This window comes from Sceloporus undulatus, chromosome 4 (assembly GCF_019175285.1).
Source record: "Sceloporus undulatus isolate JIND9_A2432 ecotype Alabama chromosome 4, SceUnd_v1.1, whole genome shotgun sequence".
NCBI classification, from domain to species: Eukaryota; Metazoa; Chordata; class Lepidosauria; order Squamata; family Phrynosomatidae; genus Sceloporus; species Sceloporus undulatus.
Genome location: NC_056525.1, coordinates 55,970,994 through 55,996,245, shown reverse-complemented (window position 1 = coordinate 55,996,245; position 25,252 = coordinate 55,970,994). Strand labels below are relative to the sequence as shown.

The 25,252-nt window shown below is 39.5% G+C and overlaps 1 protein-coding gene across 1 annotated transcript in view; it reads left to right on the top strand.

Moving 5' to 3' along the window:
- Positions 1 to 482: 482 nt before the first annotated feature.
- CR2 (complement C3d receptor 2) overlaps positions 483 to 25,252 on the top strand; it is a 49,063-nt gene continuing 24,293 nt past the window's right edge. The window contains exons 1-13 of the mRNA XM_042464289.1: positions 483 to 507; positions 2,103 to 2,285; positions 2,878 to 3,006; positions 6,403 to 6,502; positions 9,695 to 9,783; positions 11,827 to 12,018; positions 12,257 to 12,439; positions 13,691 to 13,747; positions 16,301 to 16,480; positions 20,831 to 21,013; positions 22,721 to 22,903; positions 24,377 to 24,559; positions 24,748 to 24,936. Coding sequence (XP_042320223.1) covers positions 483 to 507; positions 2,103 to 2,285; positions 2,878 to 3,006; positions 6,403 to 6,502; positions 9,695 to 9,783; positions 11,827 to 12,018; positions 12,257 to 12,439; positions 13,691 to 13,747; positions 16,301 to 16,480; positions 20,831 to 21,013; positions 22,721 to 22,903; positions 24,377 to 24,559; positions 24,748 to 24,936 — 1,876 coding nt within the window. The remainder of the gene's footprint in view (positions 508 to 2,102; positions 2,286 to 2,877; positions 3,007 to 6,402; positions 6,503 to 9,694; positions 9,784 to 11,826; positions 12,019 to 12,256; positions 12,440 to 13,690; positions 13,748 to 16,300; positions 16,481 to 20,830; positions 21,014 to 22,720; positions 22,904 to 24,376; positions 24,560 to 24,747; positions 24,937 to 25,252) is intronic.

The window sequence follows — 25,252 nt, the reverse complement described above, 5'->3', positions numbered from 1 at the left end:
CACCCTAGCAGCGAGTTTGCCAGAGTTTCTTACTAGAAAGCCAGAGGGATGTGACACTTTGCAATAAATAAATGGGGTCTGGGTTGCAGTTTGGGCACTCGGTCTGTAAAAGGTTCACCATCACTGCCCTAGAGCTTCTGGGAGCTAGGTGAGTAGAAGGCACATTGGGAAAGAAGAGAGCAAAAGAATGTCTGGTCGGGACCTTCTGAAGGGGTTGGGGGACTGGCTGAAGGACTGCTCTGTCTTCCCCAATGGGAACCACAAGTGTGCCACTTTTCATAGTGGGAAGGAGGGGCCTTTTGGAATTGATTTGTTTAGAGGGGCAGAGCTGAATCAGGACATGGGTTATTCCTCCAGTGGGAATGAGCCCCTAGTGTGATAATCTTTGAGGTAGAAAAGTAGACTACAAGCTTCTTAAGAAAGTTTCCCTCAGCATGCAAGGGAAGACATGGTTTTCTGGACAAGAACAAAGGAGAGAGGGAATGGCGATTCTCTCAGGGACAAAAGGTGAGGTGGGCTCTTAATAAACAGGAAATGAGGAAGGGTGCTACCATAGACATACATTTACATTCTTAGAAGGTGTCAGCATGCGAAGTTGCTGTATCCCAACAGGTATATTTATTGGTTTACATCACTTTATCAGGAACATTTAACAGAATGCACACTTCATATTTTAATGTATGTATCCAGAATCCAGTGGCTTATTTTTGCAAGATTCCACTTCTTTCACCAGAATCAGAGATCTCCCTGTTTCTTGTAGCTCCTTGTGCATCCACAAAACCTGTGGTATAGGACTCTGAAACCTTTTGGAACAGATTCCAAGGAGAGCTGCAGCAAAAGGAGAGGGAAAGAAAATCCCACTTTTGCTGACAATGGATACCAAAGTACATGGTTGGAGCTTGATTAATTTGCTAACAGTTTATAGTTTTAACTTTTATTGTTTATTTGTAACTCTTAATTACTCAAAGAAGTTTGCTTAATAGCTGACTGCTTAGTTTGCACTATTGGCAACAAGGAGCGTGTGTTCATAAAGTGTGTTGCTGCCACTCGGTGTTATGTCTTTGCTCATCCTGTGAATACCTCTCCATTGATGCCCCCTTGTCGTGGGGGAGAGGCTTGCGTATCCTAATGAAATTGTGAGCTATGCTGGTGCCAGACAGGTCACAACCAAAGGGTCTGACCAAGAGTGCCAAAGGGCAGGATGGGCTCTCTATCCTTATGGCAACCATCCTAGGAGAAGGAAAACTCTAATCCCAAAGCGGGGCAGATGGTGCTCGCCTAACTCTATAAGGTCAACCATCTAAGAGAAGGAAACTCTAATCAAACCTATGACTCGAGGACTTCGCTGCCACCATCCATGCTTGTCAAGGCCTCAGCAGATGAACCTCTGGTTTAAAGGGTGATGCTAGTTCTGTGCACGCTGCGCTCCACCAGAAAAATCCATTGCACAGGCTCGAAGCATACATCCAATCTCCGAAAAAGCCCTATAGCAATAGACGAGGGATGAAACGACAGGTGTAAAGATGCACTGGAAACCACAGACCCAACACTGCATGCAGGCAGTTCAGGACTTTGGTCGCTTGAGACTGACCCAAGGGATGACAGTCTTGTTCAGCAGCATCCTGAATGACCAAACAGCCTTTTTAAAGAAGAGCACTGCTTGCTCCATATGGAGAGGGGCCTAGAAAAGGTGGCGTAAAGAAAGCTCATCCCATCTACCCGGTTGGCAACGAGCACTTTTTAGTCATCAACGTGCTTGTAGAAAGTGTGGGATGAGTCCTTCCTGAATCTTTGTTCACGAAGAAAAGCCAGAGAGAATAGCAGACTCTTTGTGAAAAGAACATTGTTGTTGATTTTTGTTCAGTAATTATGAGGAAAAGGAGGAAAAGGACTAACTCACCTACAAATGTGAACAGTCAACCCAGGTCTAAACAAAGCAACCTGGATTACTTTATTGCATGACAGTCCCCTTCCATGTTTGAAATTTCAGTTTCAACAATGGACAGGTTTGCTTCTTAATGCACCCTGTACTGAACTATTATCAGAGTAGTGTTTGTTAACTGTATGAGCATATTGTAATCTATTTTTCCTTCTTCTTTCAGAGGTGCAGTGCCAGCCACCCCCAGATATCCAAAATGGGGCTTACAACAATCAGGAAGGTGAAGCATTTACCAGTGAAATGTCTGTGACTTACACATGCCATCCTGGCTATATTCTTATTGGAGAGGCAACTATTTATTGCACAATGTCTGGCACATGGTCTTCCCCTGCCCCTCATTGCAAAGGTAAATTTCTTGACCATAAATTACCTATGTTGATTCTGGACATACAAACCGCTAAGCAGAGAATCAGTGTTGCATCTTACTGGGGGCAGATGAATGCAAAACTATGCATGACAAAAGCAAAAACAGTAATTTATTCCAGTGTGGTAGTTCAGTTTATTTCATATTGGTGTTCTACCATGTTTTTAAACTTCAGTACTACCTGGAAACATCAAATTATAGTATGGTAACAGTTTACAATAATGTATCATCAAAAGCTGCTCTAAATTTTCAGTCCTGCCATTTTGGGTGAAAAAGACATGGGATAATTTTTCAAAACATACAGCTTTTACTCTGTTTTCAAAATTACTCTGCATTTGCCCTGGAACGGGTGTGAAAGCCTCAGATTCGCTTGTGGGAGATTTGGGGCGAATATGAACTTCCCGTGGTTAATTCGGTTTCTGATCCAGGGTAAAAGGTAGTCTGCATGGCCCCTTAGAGCCAGAGTCATCAGGAGAACCAGGTACAGGAAGATCTACTGCAACATACTCTTAACTGCTGCACTCCTTCCAATGGCACAGCCAAGCTATTTATCTGTATCATTCATGTCCTGCAGAGGAGATGGTGAGCACTTTCAGAGAGCAGTTACTGACCACAGAGAGGCCTGCGTCAGCTTCCCCTCCCATACTGACAAATGAGCTGCTAGCAAGTGTCCATAGCCTGAAAGTCAACTATGAAAATTCAGGTAGGTACCTAAAATGGATCCTGAATTTGAAACCTTGAGTTTCTTAACTGAAAAGGCCTAAATATGAACTTCATCTTTTTGCTTAGTGTGGTCATTGGAGGAGCGCATGCAGCGCCTTGAGAGATGTGTATTTCAAGAGTACCAGACATGTCTTCAGAAGAGAAAAGACAAAAAGGAAGAGAATGAGAAATAATTTTTATGTATTCATTTAACATTTTTTCTTTTTAATGTAGCACATATATGTTGTTGTTTTTTCCAAACGATAATGCTAATATGTATGATTTCCAAATAAAAACCAGATATATTTTTCAGTTCTGACTGCTGTACCATTTTACTGCAGAGGAAAGATTGTATAGTATAACATTTATATTTAACAGTGGCTTCATCACATATCAGGGTTTGGTCGTCTGTTTTAAAAGACATCCTGTGTTATGCAGTGCTACTAAAAATGGTTGTTTATAGACTGGTGCCAGCCCAGAGACCAATGCCTACTAGTCCACACAAACGTTTGGAATAAAATAATTATTAATGGAAGTATATATATTGGCAAAGGCAAATCATTTAGATCAAGTACTGCACAGACCATATTCCTATTCTATTTTGAGAAATGCATCCAAACCCAATCAGCAAGCAAGAGTTTCTCCATTTTATTATTTTTAAATGTATCTTCTGTTTTAACATGTATTTTTAAACTAGAACTTAGGTTTTGATGTGTTTAAACTTTTGTATTAATTATTTTTAGTTGTATTGTGTTTTTAAATGGCTTGTTGTTGTTGTTGTGTGCCTTCAAGTTGTTTCCGACTTATGGTGACCCTAGGTAAACCTATCATGGGTTTTTCTTGGCAAATTTCTTCAGAGGGGGTTTGCCATTGCCATCCATTGAGGCTGAGAGCATGTGACCTGCCCAAGGTCACCCAGTGGGTTTCTGTGGCCAAGCTGGGCTTCAAACCCTCGTCTCCAGAGTATTAGTCCAATGCTTAAACCATTACACCATGCTGCTCCCTTTAAATGACTGTAAGCCACCTTAAATCTCATTCTTGGATATCATATTGGTCAATCAATCAATCGATCAATCAATCAATTCCTCTCCTGTCTTGCTTGGATGCAACTGAGCTACTGTATGCATCTCTACATACAATTTATAAGCTTGTGACTCTCCCTACATTTATACAGAGGAAAAGGAGAAAATATGCTCTCACTCTTCCCAGTCCTGCTTCAGTCCATCCCACTGCATTGTTGTCCTTTGCCCACTCTGTTGCTCTGTTTGATATTCTAGTCAATCCAAAGGGATTGAATTATTCAGGAGTAGCAAGATCAGCTCTGGTTTTAAAGAAGGGAAACATGTACTGATTGGCTCAAGGGCAGCCCTTTCTTTTGTCCCTGTAGAGCTATATAGTGTCTTCTAGAAGATACTGAATTTGTGCCCAGGCTATTTGAAGGAGGCCCTTCTCTTTCTCCTACCACCTCCTCAGGCTTATTTGGTGGGAACAAGGGAGATGGGACCTACCTGGCCCAGAAGGACCTTGAAACAGTGGTACATGCACTGGTAAACTCTCGTTTAGATTTCTGTAATGTGCTCTACATGAGGCTACCCTTGTACCTAGTTCAGAAGCTTCAATTAATTCAAAATGCAGCATCCAGATTGATTACAGGAACACCTAGATCAGACCATATTACACCGGTATTAAGATCTTTACATTGGCTGCCTATTAGCTTCCGAGTGCAATACAAAGGGTTGGTTATTACCTTTAAAGCCCTACATGGCTTAAGAGAACGCCTCTCCCTAAACAATCCGCCCTGCACTCTCAGAACATCAGGGAAGAATTTATTAGAGTACTCAAAAACAAGGCTAATAACAACTTCCCATAAGGCATTCACTGCCGCGGCCCCCAATTTATGGAACAACCTGCTGGAAGAAATCCGTCTTATTACCATCTTAGATGCTTTTAAGAAAGCACTTAAGACAGATCTCTTTCAGCGGGCCTACCCACCTGATCTCCTATGACTAATCCTAGAATGACCCCTACTTTCAATGAAAACAGAATGGTAAACAGGTGGCAAGTCGCTATTTTAGTAATAATGTAATAACTGTTGTGATTTTATTGAATAACTGTAACTTGTATTGTTATTATAACTGATGTAATCCCGTCTTGATCTGAAGGGAGAGGCAGGAAATACAAATACGAAATTATTATTATTATTATTATTATTATTATTATTATTATTATTATTATCTTCTCAGTGGCTGCTCCCTCCCCAAAGAGGCCAGACTGGCCTCATCCTTGCTCTCCTTCTTGTGGTTGGTTAAAACATTTTTGTGCTGCCAAGCCTTTACAAACTGTTGAGGGCTCTTAATGCTGCGTGTTGATGGTTTTGAAGGTTTTTTCAAGGGGTTGTATGTAGTTTTTATTTTTATTGTTTTTAATGTTCAGTATTTTTAAATTATTTTAATACTGTATATGATTGTTCAATTGTATATTTTATACTTTCATTTAATTCTTGTAGTGTTTTAATCTGTATTGTTTTAAAGTGTTGTTAGTCACTTTGAGTCATGTTACTGGGAGAAAGATGGGATGTAAATGAGTAGAATTATTATTATTACTATTACTATTGTTGTTGTTGAAAAGTGAATGAACTATTTGGAAAATTGATTCCAGAGTTCCTCATTAATCTCTTTTTTTCCCTCTTTGTTGTTTGTTGTCAGGAGGCAGCTGTGGCCCAGCATTAAGGCTTGCCTTTGCAGAGGTTACAGCAGAGTATAAAAATAATAATTCCTTTCCTGTTGGCACCACAGTGAAATATATCTGTCGTCCAGGCTATTTTAAACACCCTGGATTGAAAGCCTCTCTTACCTGCCTTCAAAATCAAGAGTGGTCAGAAGTCCAGGAATTCTGTAAAAGTGAGTCTCTTAAAAAGTTTCAACAAGTTATGGGGGGAGAGAGAAAGAAAAGCATGGTACTTCAGACATAATTCTTCCCCCCCCTAAAGTCTCTAATTATCTCAGGGATTTCAACTATGCATGTGCCCTCAAGCCACCTGTCAACTTATGTTGACCCTGTGAATTTCATAGAGTTTTCCTAGGCAAGGAAGACCTAAGAGTTGTTTTTGCCAGTTCTTTCCTCTGAAATATAGCCTACAGCACCTGATATTTGTTGGTGATTCGCTATCCAAGTACTAACTAGGGCAGACCCTCCTTACCTTCCAAGATCAGATGGGATCTTGTGCTTTTAGGGTATTTAGGCCCTTAGGGATTTTGATATAAGTGGTTATTTAAACTGTAAAAGTCTGTCTTGGTAATGGACAATGAATGAGAAACAGAACCTTTTAATTGTACGTATTTACTTTAGGGAACTTGTAATAAAAAGGAAAAATGTCATTTGTCTTATTTTCTTCAAGGAAAGTCATGTGGAAATCCTGGAGAACCTGAAAATGGCAGACTCCTTGTGTCAGGAGATTTTCTCTTTGGTTCTGCCATAAATTACAGCTGTGAAGAAGGGTAAGCCTGTGAGGAAGGAAAGGCCATTGAGGCCTGGATGACAAAACTATAGCAAAATAACCTACCATGACCTCTAAAGGTGGCAGCATTTTGAGTTACAAAAATATTTAATATTTTAAAAATTTATGAAGGTGGGGTGCCCCACTCCAAGGTTCTGTGAGAGGGGTGTGTGTGGTGTGACTGAAATGAGGTTACCATTTTTTAGTATATTGCTCTTTCATTAATGTGATTTCTGCTTAAGCAAAAATCATCTGGCATCCACCATCACCTCCAATTTAATTTGTTATGAAAGAAAAACTTGTTTGGTTTCTCCATCTAATTCAGTCTTCCAACAGCCACAGTTTGGGAGCAGAGGACCAAAAATTTGGAGGGTGCCAGATTGAGGAAGGCAGGTCTGACTTTCTTGAGATGTATTTGAATCCCTTTTTGTTTGCAAAGTTAGGTGACACATGGCATTGGGTAATAATATGAAGATGTCCGCATGTTGTGGGAGATGTGAGGCTTGGATAAGACATGTGTTTGGGTATGCAAACACTTTTAAAAAATCCCTAAAGGGGCAACATTTTCAAACATCAGATTCATCGTGCATACCCTCTAACACAGTGGTGGTGAACCTATGGCACACATGCCAGAGAGGGCACTCAGAGCCCTTTTGGTGGGCACTCGTGCCATTGCGTTCACCAGAGTTCATTACTAGAAAGCCAGAGGTACATGGCACTTTGCCATAAATAAGTGGGTTTTGGGTTGCAGTTTGGCACTCGGTCTCTAAAAGGTTCACCATCACTGCTCTAACATTTCAGAGACGCAAACTGGATCATGGCCAACAAACATCAGAATGGTAGTTTTCAAAGAAGTAGCCATGTTAGTCTCTTAAAGCATGAAAAGGAGGAAAGAAGTGGGAGATTTGAAAAAAAGAAACACTTGAAACAAATTTGCATGCAGTATAAGAGTGATAATAAGTGCTGGATTGGGATGGGATGTAATATGATCCAGAAAGATGCAAATCATGTTCCTTACCCTAAATTTTCATAGGGCTGTGTGATGTGATGCAGATCTTTCAGCCCTGGTGGCGCAGTGGTTAAATGCCTGTATTGCAGCCATTCACTCAAAACCACAAGGTTGCGAGTTCAAGACCAGCAAAAGGGCTCAAGCTCAACTCAGGCTTGCATCCTTCCGAGGTCGCTAAAATGAGTACCCAGACTGTTGGGGGCAAATTAGCTTACTTGCTAATTAGCTTACTTGCTGCTCACCGCTATGATCTTTGGAATAGCGGTATATAAATAAAACAAATTATTATTATTATTATTATTATTATTATTTACAATGGTCAGTTAGTGTTGATATGTGAAAGCAACAAATCATCTTACCAAAAGTTAGGAAATTATCTCATCGCCTTTCAGCCCAGCCTCAGAACTGGCGAAACTTTTGATTTTTTTAAAAACGAGTACGTATTACCACACACCTCCATGCCCATCCAGATGTATTGTGTACCTGATCTTGGCCATCCCATACCTGATCTGTACTTCTCCCATTCTTTGCAAAGACATTCTTTGTGAAATATTAGAGAAGTACAAATCGGCTACAGGATGGACAAGATCGGATATGTGATGCCTCTGGATGGACATGGAGGTATGTGGTAACACCTGTTCTTAAAAAAATTCAAAAGTTTCAGCCCACACAGAGGCTGGATGGAAAGGCTGTGTGATAATCTTTGTTTCTCCAGGGTTCAAAATTAAATCTGAGACGATGCTTTTGAAGATGAGAGGAAGCAAGATAGACTGGACATTTTAAAATCAGCTGAAAAAGTGGCATGACAGAGGATGAATTTGGACTGTTTTCTTTTTCAAATTGAGACATTGATAGCATCAGTTGGGGAGCCAAATACTTTCCTTGGAGGAGTGGCTGAATGAAGCAGTTTTATACAGTACTTCAAATTTGTACACTTTCTCAGAAGGAAATCACACAGAATTTAGTACACTTGTTGGCAATTAGAGAGGCACATTAGTTCCTCACAAGATCTTTGAGGGCTGCACCCCTCCAGAAACCCACCTTGAATCTCACTGTGGGAGAAAGGCAGGATAGAAATCTTTGAAATAAATAAAATATAAATAAACTTCTAGTTCACTTTTTGACAGAAAAAGGTCTTCCCTGGCCCTAAAATAGTTTAGCCCCTTCCCCCCAAAATATGGCAAAATTGATTCCCATACCTCAATTTTTTTTACTCACAGGGGCCCTGGGGCCCTCAAAAACTACATGTACTGACTGCACTTTTCCCACCCCTTATTTAGTGGGACTTCCTTCAAGGATGTATGGACAAGGTTACACTTTCTTATGAACTTGTAGAGTTAGGCTACTTACTCGTTTCAGTGGTCTGTGTATGAAGATTATTCTGTCTTAATATACACTCGTCCCTCCACATTTGCGGCTTTGACTTTGGCAGATTTGATTATTCACAGATTTTATTAATATGTTCTCTCTTGCAGTATCTAGGTCCTCCAGCCCAACTCTATGGTCAACTTTAACCAAAAGTCACACTGAAGAACCTAGAGAAAACTCCACTAGGCATTTGTAGCCACTACAGCACAATTCTGTGGTCAATGTCTGGCAGATGTTGACCACAGAGTTGCACTGGAGGACCTAGAGATTCCTAGAGAGGTGTCCTCTCAGGTAAAAACATAGGAGTTTATCACATGGGGGGTAAAGCGCCCAAATCCCATGAATAAACAGGGATTAAATCCGGAAATATCCCGCCCTTTAATTCATGGGTTAAGTTTGGATAATGGTGACATCAGGGGATGTCGTCCGAAAACAATCACGCTTTTGCGGGATATTCCTGAATTTAACCCCCATTTATCCATGGGATTTGGGCACTTCCCTCCTGTGTGATAAACTCCATGATGGAACTGAGGGTTTGTCTTTCTTTACACTGTACATTAAACCATTTTGCATGACTGAGAAAGAGGCCTGGATAACTTGCCTGAAAGGTATCAGCTAGCTGGGTCACTCTGTCAGTTGGATCACAGGACTTGGCATCATTAGAAGTGTCAGCAATTTCAAAGGGTTGCAAGGGATATACTTGTGATGGTTCCCTCAATGTGGTTTCATTGTTTGCTGTGCATAGTAAACAAACCATACATTTGATTCAAAGCATCTTTTAGTTGTAAGTCCATAATTGCTTCTGCCTTTGCACAGATACACACTAGTTGGTGAATCTTCCAGACAGTGTTTGGTGGTATCTGACCGAAAAGTAGCATGGACTGGCAGTATTGCCCTTTGTCAGAGTAAGTAAAGAACACCTTAAAAGTTGTGGATGTAAATTTTATCCATGTATATCTCTTTAGCCAGTGTTAATTTCAATGCTTCAGGAACATGGCATGAGGAATACAGGAAAGATGAGAAATGAGAAATATACAAGTTCTAGTCAGAATCTCAAGGCAATGTGACAATTAATCTGTGACATAAAAAAATGTGATGTAATCCACTATTAAGTTGTCTTGTACAAGTCATTATTGAGATTTGCAGAAGATTACAGTGATGTACAGATTGTTTAATTAAAAGGGATTGGGTACTGGATGCTTTTGCTAGATTATTTTAAACGTATCTGAATTGGAACAAGTACGTTTTAGTATAGACTAAAATATTTTGAATGAAATAATTTGCGGGTACTGGATGCCTTTTGTCTAAATGGTGTCATGACTTCCACAAAATGCATAAGAATGAACTGAATGACTGGAAGGCATGATGCTCTTCTAACATTATATGCTTTATGTGATGTCTCAATACTAGGAAATTCTAAGAACCATAGTTTTGTGAGACATTTAGCCTTTTCTGTCAGAGAGCTCTGGTGCTATAAGAAACTACAATTCCCATGATTCCCTAGCACTGAGCCAGGGCAGTTAAAGCGGTCTCAATCTGGATGATTTCTGCGGTGCGTGTTGGACCTAAGTGCTATTTATTTATTTATTTATTTATATCCTGCCCTTCTCCCAGGACTGGAACTCAGGGTGGCTTATAACATTAAAAACAATACAATTAAAATGATACAAAAATAATACATTAAAATAATATTAAACTAGTATATTAAAATAAAAAAAGAAGACTAACATGTCTAAAATATATTGAAATGATATAGCATCCCAGGGCATTCTTTAAAAGATTTCTGTTTTGAATGCCTGTTTGAAAAGGGACGTTTTCGCCTGTCGACAGAGGGACATCAGGGAAGGGGCCGGTCTGGTCTCCCTGGGAAGGGAGTTCCAGAGTCTGGGGGCAGATGCAGAAAAGGCACCAACCGTGTTTGTGATGGTGATGAGATGGAGAGAAAGGACTTCCCTGAGGATCTCAGAGCCCTGGCTAACTCATAGAGGGAGATATGGTCTGCCAAATATCCTGGATCTGAGCCATATAGAGCAGGGGTAGGCAACCTGTGGCCCGCGGGCCGGATGCGGCCCGGCAAGGCCTTGGGAGCGGCCCCAGCCTGGTCCTGCCGCTGATTGCCACCAGGGCCTTTGGGGGGCAATTGTCTATAGAAGCCTCAGAAACATGCATTTATATAAACATTTTTAAAAAGATCAGCAATTTTTTTCGCGTGTCCTCCATTTTTTTAAAAAAAGTGTCTTCCATTTGAAAATTTTGTCCTACATTTGTCCTGGTTTGTTTATATATTTAATTTTTTAAAAAATTATTTAATTATTTATTTTTTGGCTTCGGCCCCCCAGTTGTCTGAGGGACAGCAACCCGGCCCCCGGCTCAAAAAGGTTGCCTATCCCTGATATAGAGCTTTAAAGGTAATCACCAGCACTTTGAATTGTGCCCGAAAACAAATTGGCAGCCAGTGGAGCTGTTTCAACAGGAGTGTTGTATGATATCTGTAACCTGCCCCTGTTAGCAGCCTGGCTGCAGCTCTTTGGACCAGCTGAAGTTTCTGAACACTCTTCAAAGTCAGCCCCAAGCAGAGTGCATTGCAGTAGTCCAAATGAGATGTAGCCAAGGCATGTACCACTGTGGCCAGATCCAGCGTCTCAAGGAATGGGCACAGTTGGCACACAAATTTTAAATGTGCAACAGCACTCCTGGCCATTTCAGAGACCTGAGCCTCCAGGTTCAAAGCCGAATCCAGGAGGAGTGTGACCCAAACTAACACAAGTTGGATCCAGATTCCCTGATCTGCCTTCCAACTGACCAGGAGCACCTCTGTCTTGTCTGGATTAAGTTTCAACTTTTTTGCCCTTATCCAGCCTATTACTGATTCCCTTTGCTGAAAGAAGCAGAAACAACCCAAATACTGTACTCATTTTAATGTACACCTGCTTTTTCACTCTCTTTAGGTATTTCATGTTTGCCACCACCAGATATTCCCCATGGCAGTCACAGTGGCAGATATTTGGACAACTTCTTCTATGGGACAGCTATAACATACACTTGTGACAAAGGCCATCCCCTCATTGGAAATGCCTCTATCTTCTGTATTACTAAGGATGGGTCAAATGGAGTGTGGAGTGGTCGTGCATATTGTGGAGGTATGTTTTTCTTTGCTCTTCTCTAGAAAAGTGAGTTTTGTGTTAACTCAGGAGAGTGATAACCTGAGGAAAGGTGACATTTATTTCCTGTTATTTTCCAAAAGAAGCACCATATATTTCAAAACTGTCAAAACCTAATACATCTGCCAGTAATACTGCCAAATAAATGCACAGATACACAGAGAGAAAATACACTACGTTTCATCTTTCCTTCTTTCCTTTATACTTGTCTTTTTAGTGGTTAGCTGTCCATCTCCACAAATAGAGAATGGAAAAGTAGAAACTGGTTACTCTGTCACCTATACATATAACCAAAGAATAACATTGTGTTGCAACGCTGGCCACAGATTAGCTGGCTCACGAGAAATCTATTGCCAAGTGGATGGAACATGGGATCCTCCCCTCCCTCGCTGTGAACAGGGTAAGTATGAATATACTTTTTTCATAGTTTTATATCTGAACATTTCCCCACCAACAAATAAGCAGAGTCCTTTTAGCTGATAACAAATCTTGGCTCATGGAACGAATTTGAAATCAACAAACCTATCTTCCACTGTGTATTAAATGATTACTTTGAAGGAAGTTCATTTGAAAGACATGGCAAAGCTTTCATTTTATAGGATATATGTTTAAAGAGACAAACCTCCTCTCTCTCTCTCTCTCTCTCTCTCTCTCTCTCTCTAGATAGATAGATAGATAGATAGATATAGATATATATTATTTGCATCTACAGTAATCCTGTAAATTGGACACAAATGAGATCAATGACAGTAGTGTATTTTAAGGTAGGAAAGTTAATATTATGATTCACTTTTAATTCAACTTCTTCTGTGCCTTCTAATTCCATTCTTCATTTGTATACACCTTCACTATTTGCTGTGGAGGCAAGCATTTTGATATTTGCTGTTTGGCTGATATAAAGGCTTTTAAACAAAGCCAAGCAAATAAAACAGCAGGCTTAAAAATATAACAGAGACCCCATATATGTCAATGAGCCTCCTTGCATTCTGTCCCAAGAGAAAGTTGGAGTAATAAGTAAAAGTATCACCCCTTGCTTCCATTCCTGCTAAAATATTCGATACTTTGAACCAAAACGTCTTTCCTACAGCTGCAGTTCAGAAGTCACTGAAATTGGTTCCCAGTGATTTGAAGTGCACACACAGCAGCTTAACATCCTTGTAAAATACAGAGTGCCATGCAGGCTACACGTTGGAATGTCATAAATCATATTTGTTACCTTGATGAACAAATAGCACATGGCATTTTGCAGAGGAATATGGGAACAATTGTTGCTTCAACATGCAAGGAATTTTACTATTTTTAGTTGCGGGGGGGGGGGAATCAAGCGTGTCGGTGAAAAATAGTATTGTTGTAGTCCTTGAAGAAAGCCAGTCTTTGGTGGGACTTATGTATGTGAGACCTGAGTTCAAATCTCTAGTCACTTATGGGGCTCACTGAATGATCTTTGAGAAAATTAACTGTCTCTCAGTCTGCATATAAAAGGATGTGATGAGAGGAGGTGACCATGTATGTTGCCTTTAAATCTTGCAGGATAAAAATGTAATAAATAAATGTTAATCAAATTTTTCACTTAACTGGATCTTTCAGTTAAATGTGCCAGTGGTGTGTGGATATGTTGTATATTCTCTCTATTTAATTTTCTTTCTTTTAGTATCACATTGCCCCTTGCCTCCAGACATAGCCAATGGAAAGAACAATGGTACGGCTGGTAAAATATTTACTTCTGAAATGTTGGTAACCTATTCTTGTGATCCTGGCTATTCACTTGTTGGAAAGGCATCTATTTCTTGCACAGCTTCTGGAGCCTGGAGCCTGCCTCTGCCTCATTGTGAAGGTATAATATTTGTATTTTTGAGCAGTAGCCATAAATATTATTACAGGTATACCTCAATTAATGAAATTGATGTGTTTCTGAGCATTACTTCTTTAACAGAATATTTGGTGGCAGAGACGGAAATAACACAGAAAGAATAGGGATAGTTTCCTACGCCAAAAAAGAAGTTTTGGCAAACTTTTTATTCAAAACTAACAATATGTACATGTGAAATGAAATAACTGATTCACATTAGCAAAGGTAAAGTAAACAAAAACATTTGGAACTATCTAGAAACCACTAGAAAGTTTCTTCCAAAATCCATCAAGGGATTTTCTTTTTCTTGTTTATCAGCCTCCCCTTTTTATTATTTCCATTTTGGTGACCAGGTTTACAGATCTATGTTTATTAATATGTTGAGGGCAGCTGCTAAGGTAGGTTTATCTGCTTCCCCATTTTTTTCTAGTTTTGGTGTTCATGCATACTCTGTAAGGGATTCTGGAAGCAGCTTTCATTTGCCTTGTCTGTTGTAAGCAAGCATGCATAGCATCATTTAGAACAAATCCTATGCTTTCCTAATTCAAGATTTATCATATTGTTTGCTGCAGATGAGTTGCTGCAACCTGGCACTGAAAGTCTGTATTTCGTTAGCCCGCCCTTCACTATTCTCCCAGTGCCAATGGTGCTTTAAAATGTCCAGCTAGTAAAAGGATGAGAAGGTAAAAAGGGGGATAGGATGGAAACAGGAGGAGAATGAGGAGGTAGATTCCTCTCCTCCTTATTGAATAAGGTGGCAAACAGCAACAGATTAGAATACAACAAAAAATGACTTTGTCAGAGACTTTGTTAACTGAGGTATGATTGTGCTTTGCATGGTTTGTACTGGTCTTGACTGTTAATTTAAGATCTTCCAGCTGAAGCACTTGAGACTGTTGAAAATGTCTTTTCTTCATGGTCATGACAATGGAACATGAATCTTTAGAATAAACATGAACATATGGGAAAATTTGTCAGTTGTGCTTCCTCCTGCATTTGCATTTTATACCTCAAGTTCCTTCCTTCCAGAATATGAATAGATTCACCAATTTTAATAAATGCTTCATAAAGGTACTGAAACCAAGCTATCCTCTATTTGCACTAGCCAAATACAATAAGTGCAGATCTAATAAGTGCAAATCTACAGCACTATATAAGTAAAGCATAATAAATTGGTTTCAGTACATTTTTAGAACGCAGCAAGGATCATGTTGTACCACAGGTGTTCAGGGTAAAGGGCCATCAGTTTTGTAGATTAATGTTGCTGTCGTCTGCCTTCAAGTTGTTTCCAATTTACAGTAACACTATGACAAACCTATCATGGGGTTTTCTTGGCAAGATTTGTCCAGAAGAGGTTTTCCAGTGGGTTTCATGGCCAAGCTGGGAATCAAACCCTGGTCTCCAGAGTTGTAGTCCAACACTCAATCCACTACATTATTATTTTTAAAAAATATTCTTAATCTGCACCTCATCCGAGGAAATCAGGGATGTATACAAGAAACATTTTTTTTAAAAAATGACAATATAATGCACTGAAGACATACAACATAATAGAAACAAAGTGTAAAATTAATAGAACAAGCAAAACACTTGCTTTAACACTGGAAATTGTTGTTGTTATGCTCCTTCAAGTTGTTTCTGATTTATGACCATTCTAAGATGAACCTATCATGGGGTTTTCTGGGGCTAAGGGTGCGAGACACGCCTAAGATCACCCAGTGGGTTTCCATGGCTGAGCGGGCAATTGAACACAAGTCTCTAGGGTCAAACTACTACACCGTGCTGTCTCTTAACACTGGGAATATGTTTGGGCAAATAAGTAATAAGTTCTGACACCAAGTTTTCATCAGTTCCAGTACTAGATGAGAGTAGCATAGGCACATAGGAATCTATATGATGGTGTACTTTGTATGCTTTTTTAAATTAGAAAATATTTTAGGATAACTACAATTTGGGGATCTCTAAGAGGGTGAAGTTTAGCAGACTGTATCACTGAGAATTTGCATCCCCATTATGCCACCATTTTGTGGAGTATATAATCTAGCTCCTGCTGCTGTGAAATTCCTCCCCATCTTCAGAATTTTCTACTCATTTTGCATCCATACTGTAGAGACTCCTTCTCTTTCTGCTTTTCCCCAAATTGTGATGTATTTTTATACAGTTTTGATACTAGGATTTGTCAGTGATGTTACTAGGCCAAAAATATTTTGTTTGCTGTCCCCATCAATAGTAGTTATCCTTATGTCTTGTTTTAGATATGTATTATTATGGTTTATTTTATTCAGTTTTTATCAGGTCAAATTATCATCTACATTTATAGTTTTCTTACATTCTGGCTCAGTGTGAGCACATCCCTTTCCTATATCACATGCAATGAAATCTAGTAATGACTTTATTTTTTTTCCTTTGCAGCCATTGGATGTACAATTCCAGAAATTCAGAATGGAAGAATGACAATATTTCAAGTGCTAGTCAAACCTACAGGAACAATTACATTTGAATGTGATCCTGGCTACATCCTAAAAGGCAACCAAACAATTGAGTGCAAATCTGACAACACATGGGAATCTCCTGTACCTGTCTGTGTCAGAGGTATGATGTTTAGCAGGATTCCATGCCTTTGTGATCCAAGGAGGGATGCTGGTTAATTTACATGATAGGTTTCAGATATATGAATAAAAATGAAAAGGGATAGAACTTTCCTGAGATGCTTTCACATTTTAGGACTAACAGACTATCCACTTGACAACCCTGTATTTTCCGACACTGTTCGTTTAAGGATTATGGCCGTGGTCCCAAATATATCTTCTCCTCCAACAGGAGCAGATATAATCCACTTCTGAAAAGTCCAGCTGCTCCTCCAACAGGAGCAGATATAATCCACTTCTGAAAAGTCCAGCTGCTGCCACCTCAACACAGCTTCGGAGCAGCTTCTGGCTGCTTTGGGGGCTTGTATCATCTGAACATTATGCCCCTGAAGTGGCCAGAAGCTGCTTCTTTTGGCCTAGCTATTTTGGGTCTCTATGAATATATGTAGACAAACATAATGCCTCATTGAAGATCAAGATCAAGAGTACTTTCCCATCATTTCAGAAGTTCAGTGTCTGTCTCCCCCAATTAATAATCCCTTCCATTATTATTATTATTATTATTATTATTATTATTATTATTATATAGCGCTGTAAATTTACACAGCACTGTACATACAATCTTTTAAATTAGACGGTTCCCTGCCCTCAGGCTTACAATCTAAAAATTGTAATACTAAAATACTAAAAATTCCATACTTGTGATGTTAAAAAAAACAACCTGTCATCTGTGATCAAAAGTTTATCACCGCAAGTACATCCAGCAAATACTTGAATCCTGTTCCCTGAATACAGTGGTTGCTGGCATGAGTCTATATTAGTGATGAATCTGAAACTTTTCCCCCCAGACTAGGATTCAAATCAAAGGGAACCATATTTACTCTTGAGTTCTTCTCTAAGGATGCTGCCACACTACAGAATTAATGCAGTTTGATGCTGCTTTTACTGTCATGGCTCCACCCTATGGAATCTTGGGGTCTATAGTCTGTTGTGGCACCAGAGCTCTCTGACAAAGAAGCCAAAATATTTCCCAAAACTACAAATCGCAGAATCCCATAGCACTGAGCCATGGCAGTTAAAATGGTATCAAACTGTCTTAATTCTGCAGTGTAGATGAAGCCTAACTTACAATCTGAAGGGAGAAGCAGGATATATAAATAAAAAAATTATTATTATTATTTTTATTTTAAAACAAGTGGGAAAATATTTCCTTCCCCATCTTTCTCCACTCATCCTTGAATCCCTCTTCCCTCCAGTGCTAGAATGATACTCCTCGTCTCTCTTCCCCTCCCCTTTCTACATGCTCAGAGATTCACAGACTTTGATTCTCCAGGTATTTTAGTCTTCAAGTCCCAGAAGCTCCATTCACCATAGCCAATATCTGGGAATCCTGTGAGATGTAGTCCAAAATAAATGGAGGATCAAAGTTTGGGAATCACTGTAAGAACCCTGCTAACCCATCAGTAGGGGTAGCCTGTGATAGGATTAGGGGAAGCACCTTATCTTGAAATGATGGCCTGGGTTACCCTCCTCTGCTCAGGTATCAAACTGCCACATGTGCTCGGGCAGGATATAAATAAATAATGCAATAGAAGGAGGAGAAGATTGTGATGGGTTGGACTGGTTGGTCCTTGTGGTCTCTTCCAACTCTATGATTCTATGATTCTGTGTGATTACTGTGTCCTAGCTGTCATCTTCTGTGTACAAAGTTTGTTTTTTCCTGCTGACTCTGGCATCTTGTAAAATATGGAAAGGGATATTATACCATACTGAGAAAAAAGAAAACATGATTCAGCAACACATCCTTTTATCCTGCTCACCTACAGAACAGAGTGTAATTGTGTTTCTGTCTTTTAATTTAAAGGAACTGGCTGCATAACTCCAGAAATTCACAATGGGAGAATAGCAAGATTGAGTGATGTAGATGAACCAATGGAGTTGATTACATTTGAATGTGATGTTGGATACATCTTGATAGGAAATCATACAATTCAGTGTCACTCTAATAGTACATGGGACTTTCCTGTACCAAGCTGTGTCAGAGTTAGAACATAAAACACAACACTGGTTAGAATTCATTCTTTGATGATTCCATTTATTTGGGACTTCCTGAGATCTAGCTCTGAACCAGTATGAATCCCAAGAATGGATTTCACTGATTCCAGGGCATTGTAGTTCCCATTCTGCATCTGGAAGGGATGGAACAACAACAAATTTATTTATTATTTAGTAAGTTGCAATTTATATACAATGTTCCTCTGATGAGCTCGAGGTGTTCTTCATCACTGCTCCCTCACTCCCCTTATCCTCACTTTAACCATAAAAGATAGGCTGAGTGTGTGTGACTGGCCAAAAGTCGCTCAATGGGTTTTATGGCTTGGTGCGGTCTTGAACCTTAATCTCCCAGCTCCATGTCCAACACTAAAACCACTCCACTCCATTGGTCTCCTTTTTCTGAAGAAAGCTACGAATACAATTTCTTATATGTTAACCAAAGGGTGCCATCTAACTTGAATAAATCAAGTGAAATAAACTTACATAATCGAGACATTGAGCCTTATAACACTTGACAGCAGTGGGCCTTTCATTTCAGTAAACATGTATAGCAGTCAATGGCAGTTACACCGTAGTTAGGGTTGCCATATCCCGCCTGGGGGCGGGACTTTCCCAGTTTGGGGCGGGGCCACACAGTCCCACCCCGGTTTGGCCCCACCCCCGGGACTCCCCCCCCCCCAGCGAGGCCCTGGAGGCAGCTCCACCCCTCCCTCCCCGTGGCTGTGTCCCACCCTCCCTGCCTGGCTCAGCCTAGAGAGCAGGTCTTCAGGACACCTGCCACTCAGAGCTATTGCCAGACCACTTGGTATATATGTCTTGCAAAAGGCATTACTTTCCAGGTTACAGTGAGGAAAAAAAGGCCATAAATCGTTCATGTTTCACTGGGTGTCTAAATGCCTCATCTTTTAAATGTCTACCGCGTCAGTATTCTTGTAATTCTTTATCACAGGATCGTTTTTGAGGCCCTAAACACCTTTACGTGTAATATGCAAATTTCTCCCGAAGCTGACCAATGAAAAAGAAGCAATCAGCTCTCCACTGATTGGTTTTCAATGGCTTGGTTTTCAATGGCTTGGAAGGAAGAGATTTTGCCTTGCTTGTAAATAGGAAGGGCTTTGGGGTAGCAAAAGGCTGCAGAAATAGTTTGACCCCCCCCTTAAACATCCATGGCTCAGTGCTATAGGATTCTGGGAATTGTCGTTTCTTGTGGCACCAGAGCTCTCTTGACAAAAGGAGGCTCAATGGTCCACAGAGCTACAGTTCCCAGGATTCCATAGCCTTGAGGAGGAGGAGGAGGAGGAGGAAGGGTGCCTTGAAGGGCAGAATTGGGGCAGAGGAGGAGGAGGAGTTGGAGGAAAGCTGAGTCAGTGGCCATTAGGTCTGCCTTGGTTTTTTGGGGTTTTTAAATTATTTTTAAAAATATAAAATACTTATTTTATTTTATTTTATTAATTTTTATTATTGCTTTTTATTTTTTTATTTTATTAATTTTTATTGTTGCTTGTTTTTATTTTATTTTATTAATTTTTATTATTGCTTGTTTTATTTTATTAATTTTATTATTGCTTGTTTTATTTTATTTTATTAATTTTTATTATTGCTTGTCTTTATTTTATTTCATTAATTTTTATTATTGCTTGTTTTATTTTATTTCATTAATTTTTATTATTGCTTGTTTTTTATTTTATTACATTAATTTTTATTATTAAATATATACACCCCTGCATTGTTTTTTTTATTATTTTTTATTATTAAATATATGCAAGTGCATTTTCTGTGTATTTATGGCGATTTGAATGCTAACAAGTCTGCCTTTCTTGGCCAATTATAGTGGTGATGATGGTGGTGGTGATATTGATATCAACAAGCCTCTGAGGCACGGCCAATGTAACTTGCTGTGATTTTTACAAACTCATGCGCAGTGAAGAAAAACCACAGTCCCTTGCCCAAGTACACACTTCTGAGAAGTACAGTTGAACCCGAGGGCAAGTGCATTTCTGCCATCTGTCTAGGAATAATGCCAAAATGTCCTCCATTTTGATCATGCCTAAAAAACATGCATTTATATTAAGATTTTTAAAAATAACCTCAATTTTTTCGCATGACCTCCATTTTTTTAAAAACGTATCCTACATTTGAAAATGTTGCCCTACATTTGTCCCGGTTTGGAGGTCCTGACTTATGGCAACGCTAACCGTAGTAAACATGTATAAGTGCACTAGACACATTTTGATAAAATCTCCCAAGGTCAGCAATGTTGTTTATTTTTTCTTAACTCCTTCCTCTCCTTTTCTTTCAGAGGTCCAATGCCAGCAACCTCCATATGTCCAAAATGGAGCTCACAACAAGCAGGAAGCAACAGTCTTTACCAATGGGATGTTTGTGGAATACACATGCAATCCTGGCTATGCTCTTACTGGCGATGCGATTATTTATTGCACAGACTCTGGCATATGGTCTTTCCCCACCCCTCGCTGTACAGGTATGTTTCTAAAACAAGCTATACAGCTCAGATACAAGCTATCTGAAATATCAGATCTTTCTGTCTAAGCCTGCTCATGATCTAGGAGGCCTTTCTCTCAATGCCACTACCTTCACAGGTGTGTTTGGTGGGAACATAAGAATAAAAATGCATTCCTTGAGGACCTTAGAGTTTATTACTATAACATAGGGTGTGAAACAGACGGACAAAATAAAGCATATGCATATGAGATACTGTAATACTGTCATTCAGGTATCTTTGACCCAAGCTGAATAAGGCTTTATACATTATACTGATCAACAGCAGACAGGTACCACAATGTACAAAGTAGGAATTACATATGTGGGAAAGAACAGAAAAATTATGGACAATCAATTAACTTCCTAAATAAATATATCATTAAAAGTCCATTGAATAGTTCTTAATTTACTGAAGTAATTGTAGTGAAATTTTTTTACTGAAATCTACCAAAGGTCTTTTTCTTTATCCTATTAGCAGAAATGCTGAAACAACCATTAACAGCAGTGGTATAAATCAATGTTGTAGCAGTAACTCAAAACTTGTAGATTTGTAGGATTCATAGTGAACCATAGAGCCAAAAATCATTGGGCTGGAGCAAAAGGGCAGGAAAAAGTGGCTCAATCCAAAAGTGGGTCAAAACCCCGCTGCCCACATGGCCCACTGAAAGCAGACTGAATATACACAACCTAACTTCACATCGTGATATCAAGCTGCACTACTGGGTAATTTTTTTTGTTGCCTCACCATCATACATGTGTTCCATCGCACAAACGTACCACCTGTGACTTCCAAGTACCTCCCATATCCTCCTAGATTGTGTGGTCACCCCTTTGATTGGCCATGCAGTCACATGTGTGATGCTTTGCTAATATAGGGCATCAGTGCATTAGTGTACAATTAATACATTGGCAAAGCACAGTTGTGGAGGCCCCCATACATGCCCCCTTAATTCGCCTTTGCCCCATGGCCCCTCCCTCTGTTGGACTTTCTCGTTTGTGAATATTGTAATCACATCCAATGAATTACATCCATTGGAGTTGTTGCACTCGTGTTGAGGCGTTTATATGCTGGCACAAAGATACACATTTTCTGCCTTGAGTCAGACTATCCCGGCTTCTTTTTGCTCCAGTTTTTACCCCTGGAGTGCAGCTTGGGCCTCGTTTCCATCTGCTTTTGAGGCATGTGTAATCTAAACGCCCAGTCTTCAAAGTGGCTAGAAAATGCTTTATTTTGCCCATCTGTTTCACACCTATGTTATAGTAATAAACCAAATAGCCATAAATCATAGGCCAGACAACCTCAAGAATTTATAGTCTCTGTTTCATTTTTAAGATTTCCTCAGCTTCCTTGAAATGAAAATAATAAGCCTAATGTTGTAATTATAATGCACAATTAAGTAAAGAATAGATGCCTACACTAAGATAGAACAAGCTCAATACATTTGGAATGGCATAAAAACTTCAACAAGGAATAATAAAAATATATTGCTTAATTGATAACTATAACTACCATAATAATCACTTATTTGACTGTGCATTGTAAGTTTATAACCTACAGTATGATTTACTTCCCTGAACAAGATGGAGCAATTGCACTGTAAAAGCCTCAAATGAAAGAACTCCTTGAAATCCAAACAAACATTTAATTTACTTTGATATTATAATATTGTCTCTTATCTTTTTTCAGTGGTGCAGTGCCCTCAACCACCATATGTCCAAAATGGGGCATACAACAGCCAGGGAACAGCAATATTCACCAGTGGAATAACTGTAAAATATAGCTGTGAGACTGGCTATATTCTTACTGGAGAAGCAACAATTAATTGTACAGACTCTGGTACATGGACTTTCCCTACTCCTCGTTGTGAAGGTAATTTTCTTACTCAGTGCTAACCGTAATTTCTTTCTGAGTTTCCAAAGCATACAAGCAAACCACGTCAAGGCTCTCTGTCATCAGAAGACTGCCATTGATATAACAAAACAAAACATCAGCACCTCTGAACATGGACTAGATAAGTTGCTTCATTTAGATTTAATGTCTGATAGGTGAAATTTGCATCAGCAGATCTGGGGTGGAGTAAATAAGAGGAGCAGAAGAGTCCAGGCCCTTGATATATTTCTCTCCGTGTGATATTCTTTTTTCCATGCATGAATTTGTTTGTAAACATTATATGTGAGAGTGCAGTAGAGCATTTAATTATGTTTTGTAATTATTGAGAGAGTCAGTGTGGCAAAGTAGTCTGACTGAGCATGGGACTACAACTGTAGAGACTGGGATTCGAATCCCTGCAGGGCCATGGAAACCCACTGGTTGACCTTGGGCAAGTCACACTCTCTCAATCTCGGAGAAAAGCAAAAGCAACCCCCCTATTGAACAAATCTTGCCAAGAAAATCCTATGATAGGTTTGCCTTAGGGTCGCCATGTTGGAAATGACTTGAAGATACACAACAACAACAACAAATTGCTGAACCTTTGATGCAACATTGGAAATGACGCAATGTGTCCCTCCAGATGTTGTTGGTCTTCAGTTCTCAGTATTCCTCACCACTGATTATGCTGGATAAGAGTGTTCAGAGTTATAGCCCAGTAACATCCCAAATGATTCTCACTCCTGATTTAATATAAAATGTACAGCAACCTCAAAGATAGGAGAAAAGTAGGTGGGTTACCAGTTAACGCATCTCAAATATGTTAAAGGGCTATATGTGACATGGAAGGTCTGTGACTAGAGCTTATGGCATATTTTTATTTTTTAAAAAGCAGATTTGGAGAGCTACAGTGATGAGGGCCCACCCTTTTGCATTTATCGCATTCTGACCTTAAACCCTCTCATGAGATGGTGCTATAAGCATCCAAGGGGGAAACATAGCATATTTATGCAGCACTTTTATCTTTTGCTCATATAGTGAGGGTCCTAATGTTTTGTTCTGTGGATTGGACTAGTAAGGAATCAATCTGCTTATGCTCTATACAATTGAAAAGGTAGTAGTGTTTATGTCAATAGTTGATAGGTATAAATATTGTTCACAATCAACTTATTAAACACTTCTTTTAAGAAATAAATGATACACATTTAGTTTTGTTTTAGTATTCCAGCATGTCAGTCATCCATCCACCAGCGCTGATCTCCATACAGTTTAGCAAATATTTGCTGCTGAAAAGTATGCAAATTCTACTTGTTAATATAGCTATCAATCACGTGGTAATTTTCAGTTACTGTGCAGCCTCTGGAGCATGAAATCAGTTCCTGTTACAATGTGAACGATCTCCCTCCCACACTGACTTTTCTTGTTATGTAAATTAAATGAATGGTGCTAATGTTTCTTTTTCTTTTTTTATAGTTATGCATTGTCTGTTGCCCCCAAGGATTGCCCATGGAACATATATTGGAGTAGACTTCACCTATGGGAAGAGTGTAATATACATTTGCAATGCAGGCTATTCTCTCATTGGAGAACATGTAGTTTCCTGTAGTTTACAAGGCTCACATTCTGTGAACTGGACAGAACCTCCCAAATGCAAAGGTTCTTTCATTATTTTTTTTACAGCCACTGCCCTCTAGTCGCTGATAAGTAGATGTATGTGGCATTTCCTTGCATGAATTTGTAGGCGCAAGACAGTTGTCCTGAACACTGTGGCTTGTATGGGTTTGAGGCTAAGTTCTAAATCAATTTCCTGGTAATCATTTTGTACTGAACTATTTTCTCTATAGGATGTCTTGCACCTCCAAAGATTGCCAATGGCAGATGTGACACTAAAATCCTGGGCGGCGATTTCCCGTATGGTTCAGTGGTAACTTACCATTGTGATCCCGGCTACTTTCTTACTGGATCAGCAACAATCCACTGCCTGTCTTCTGGAACATGGGACCAGCCTGTCCCACAGTGTAAAAGGAGACAATGTATGTGAGATCAAATGTAGTTTTCTCAATTGAAAGTTGTAGTAATTTTATAAGAAGCATGCAATGCTGACAAGTGGGAAAGAGCCACACTGCCTATAGAGCCAGACACTGCATATTACAAATAATCTTGTCATTAGTTCTAGTTCAGGATAAGATTATTTATGGTAACAAACAAGCATGGCTAGCCTGATAGAGATAACTTACCTAGCATGTGCAGGATGAACAGAAAACTATTCTGTATTTTGTTGGTAGAGCTAGTCACAATATGAAAAGCCTTCCCCACTGATGGCAGCAAGGAATGTCTTTTCTTATATTT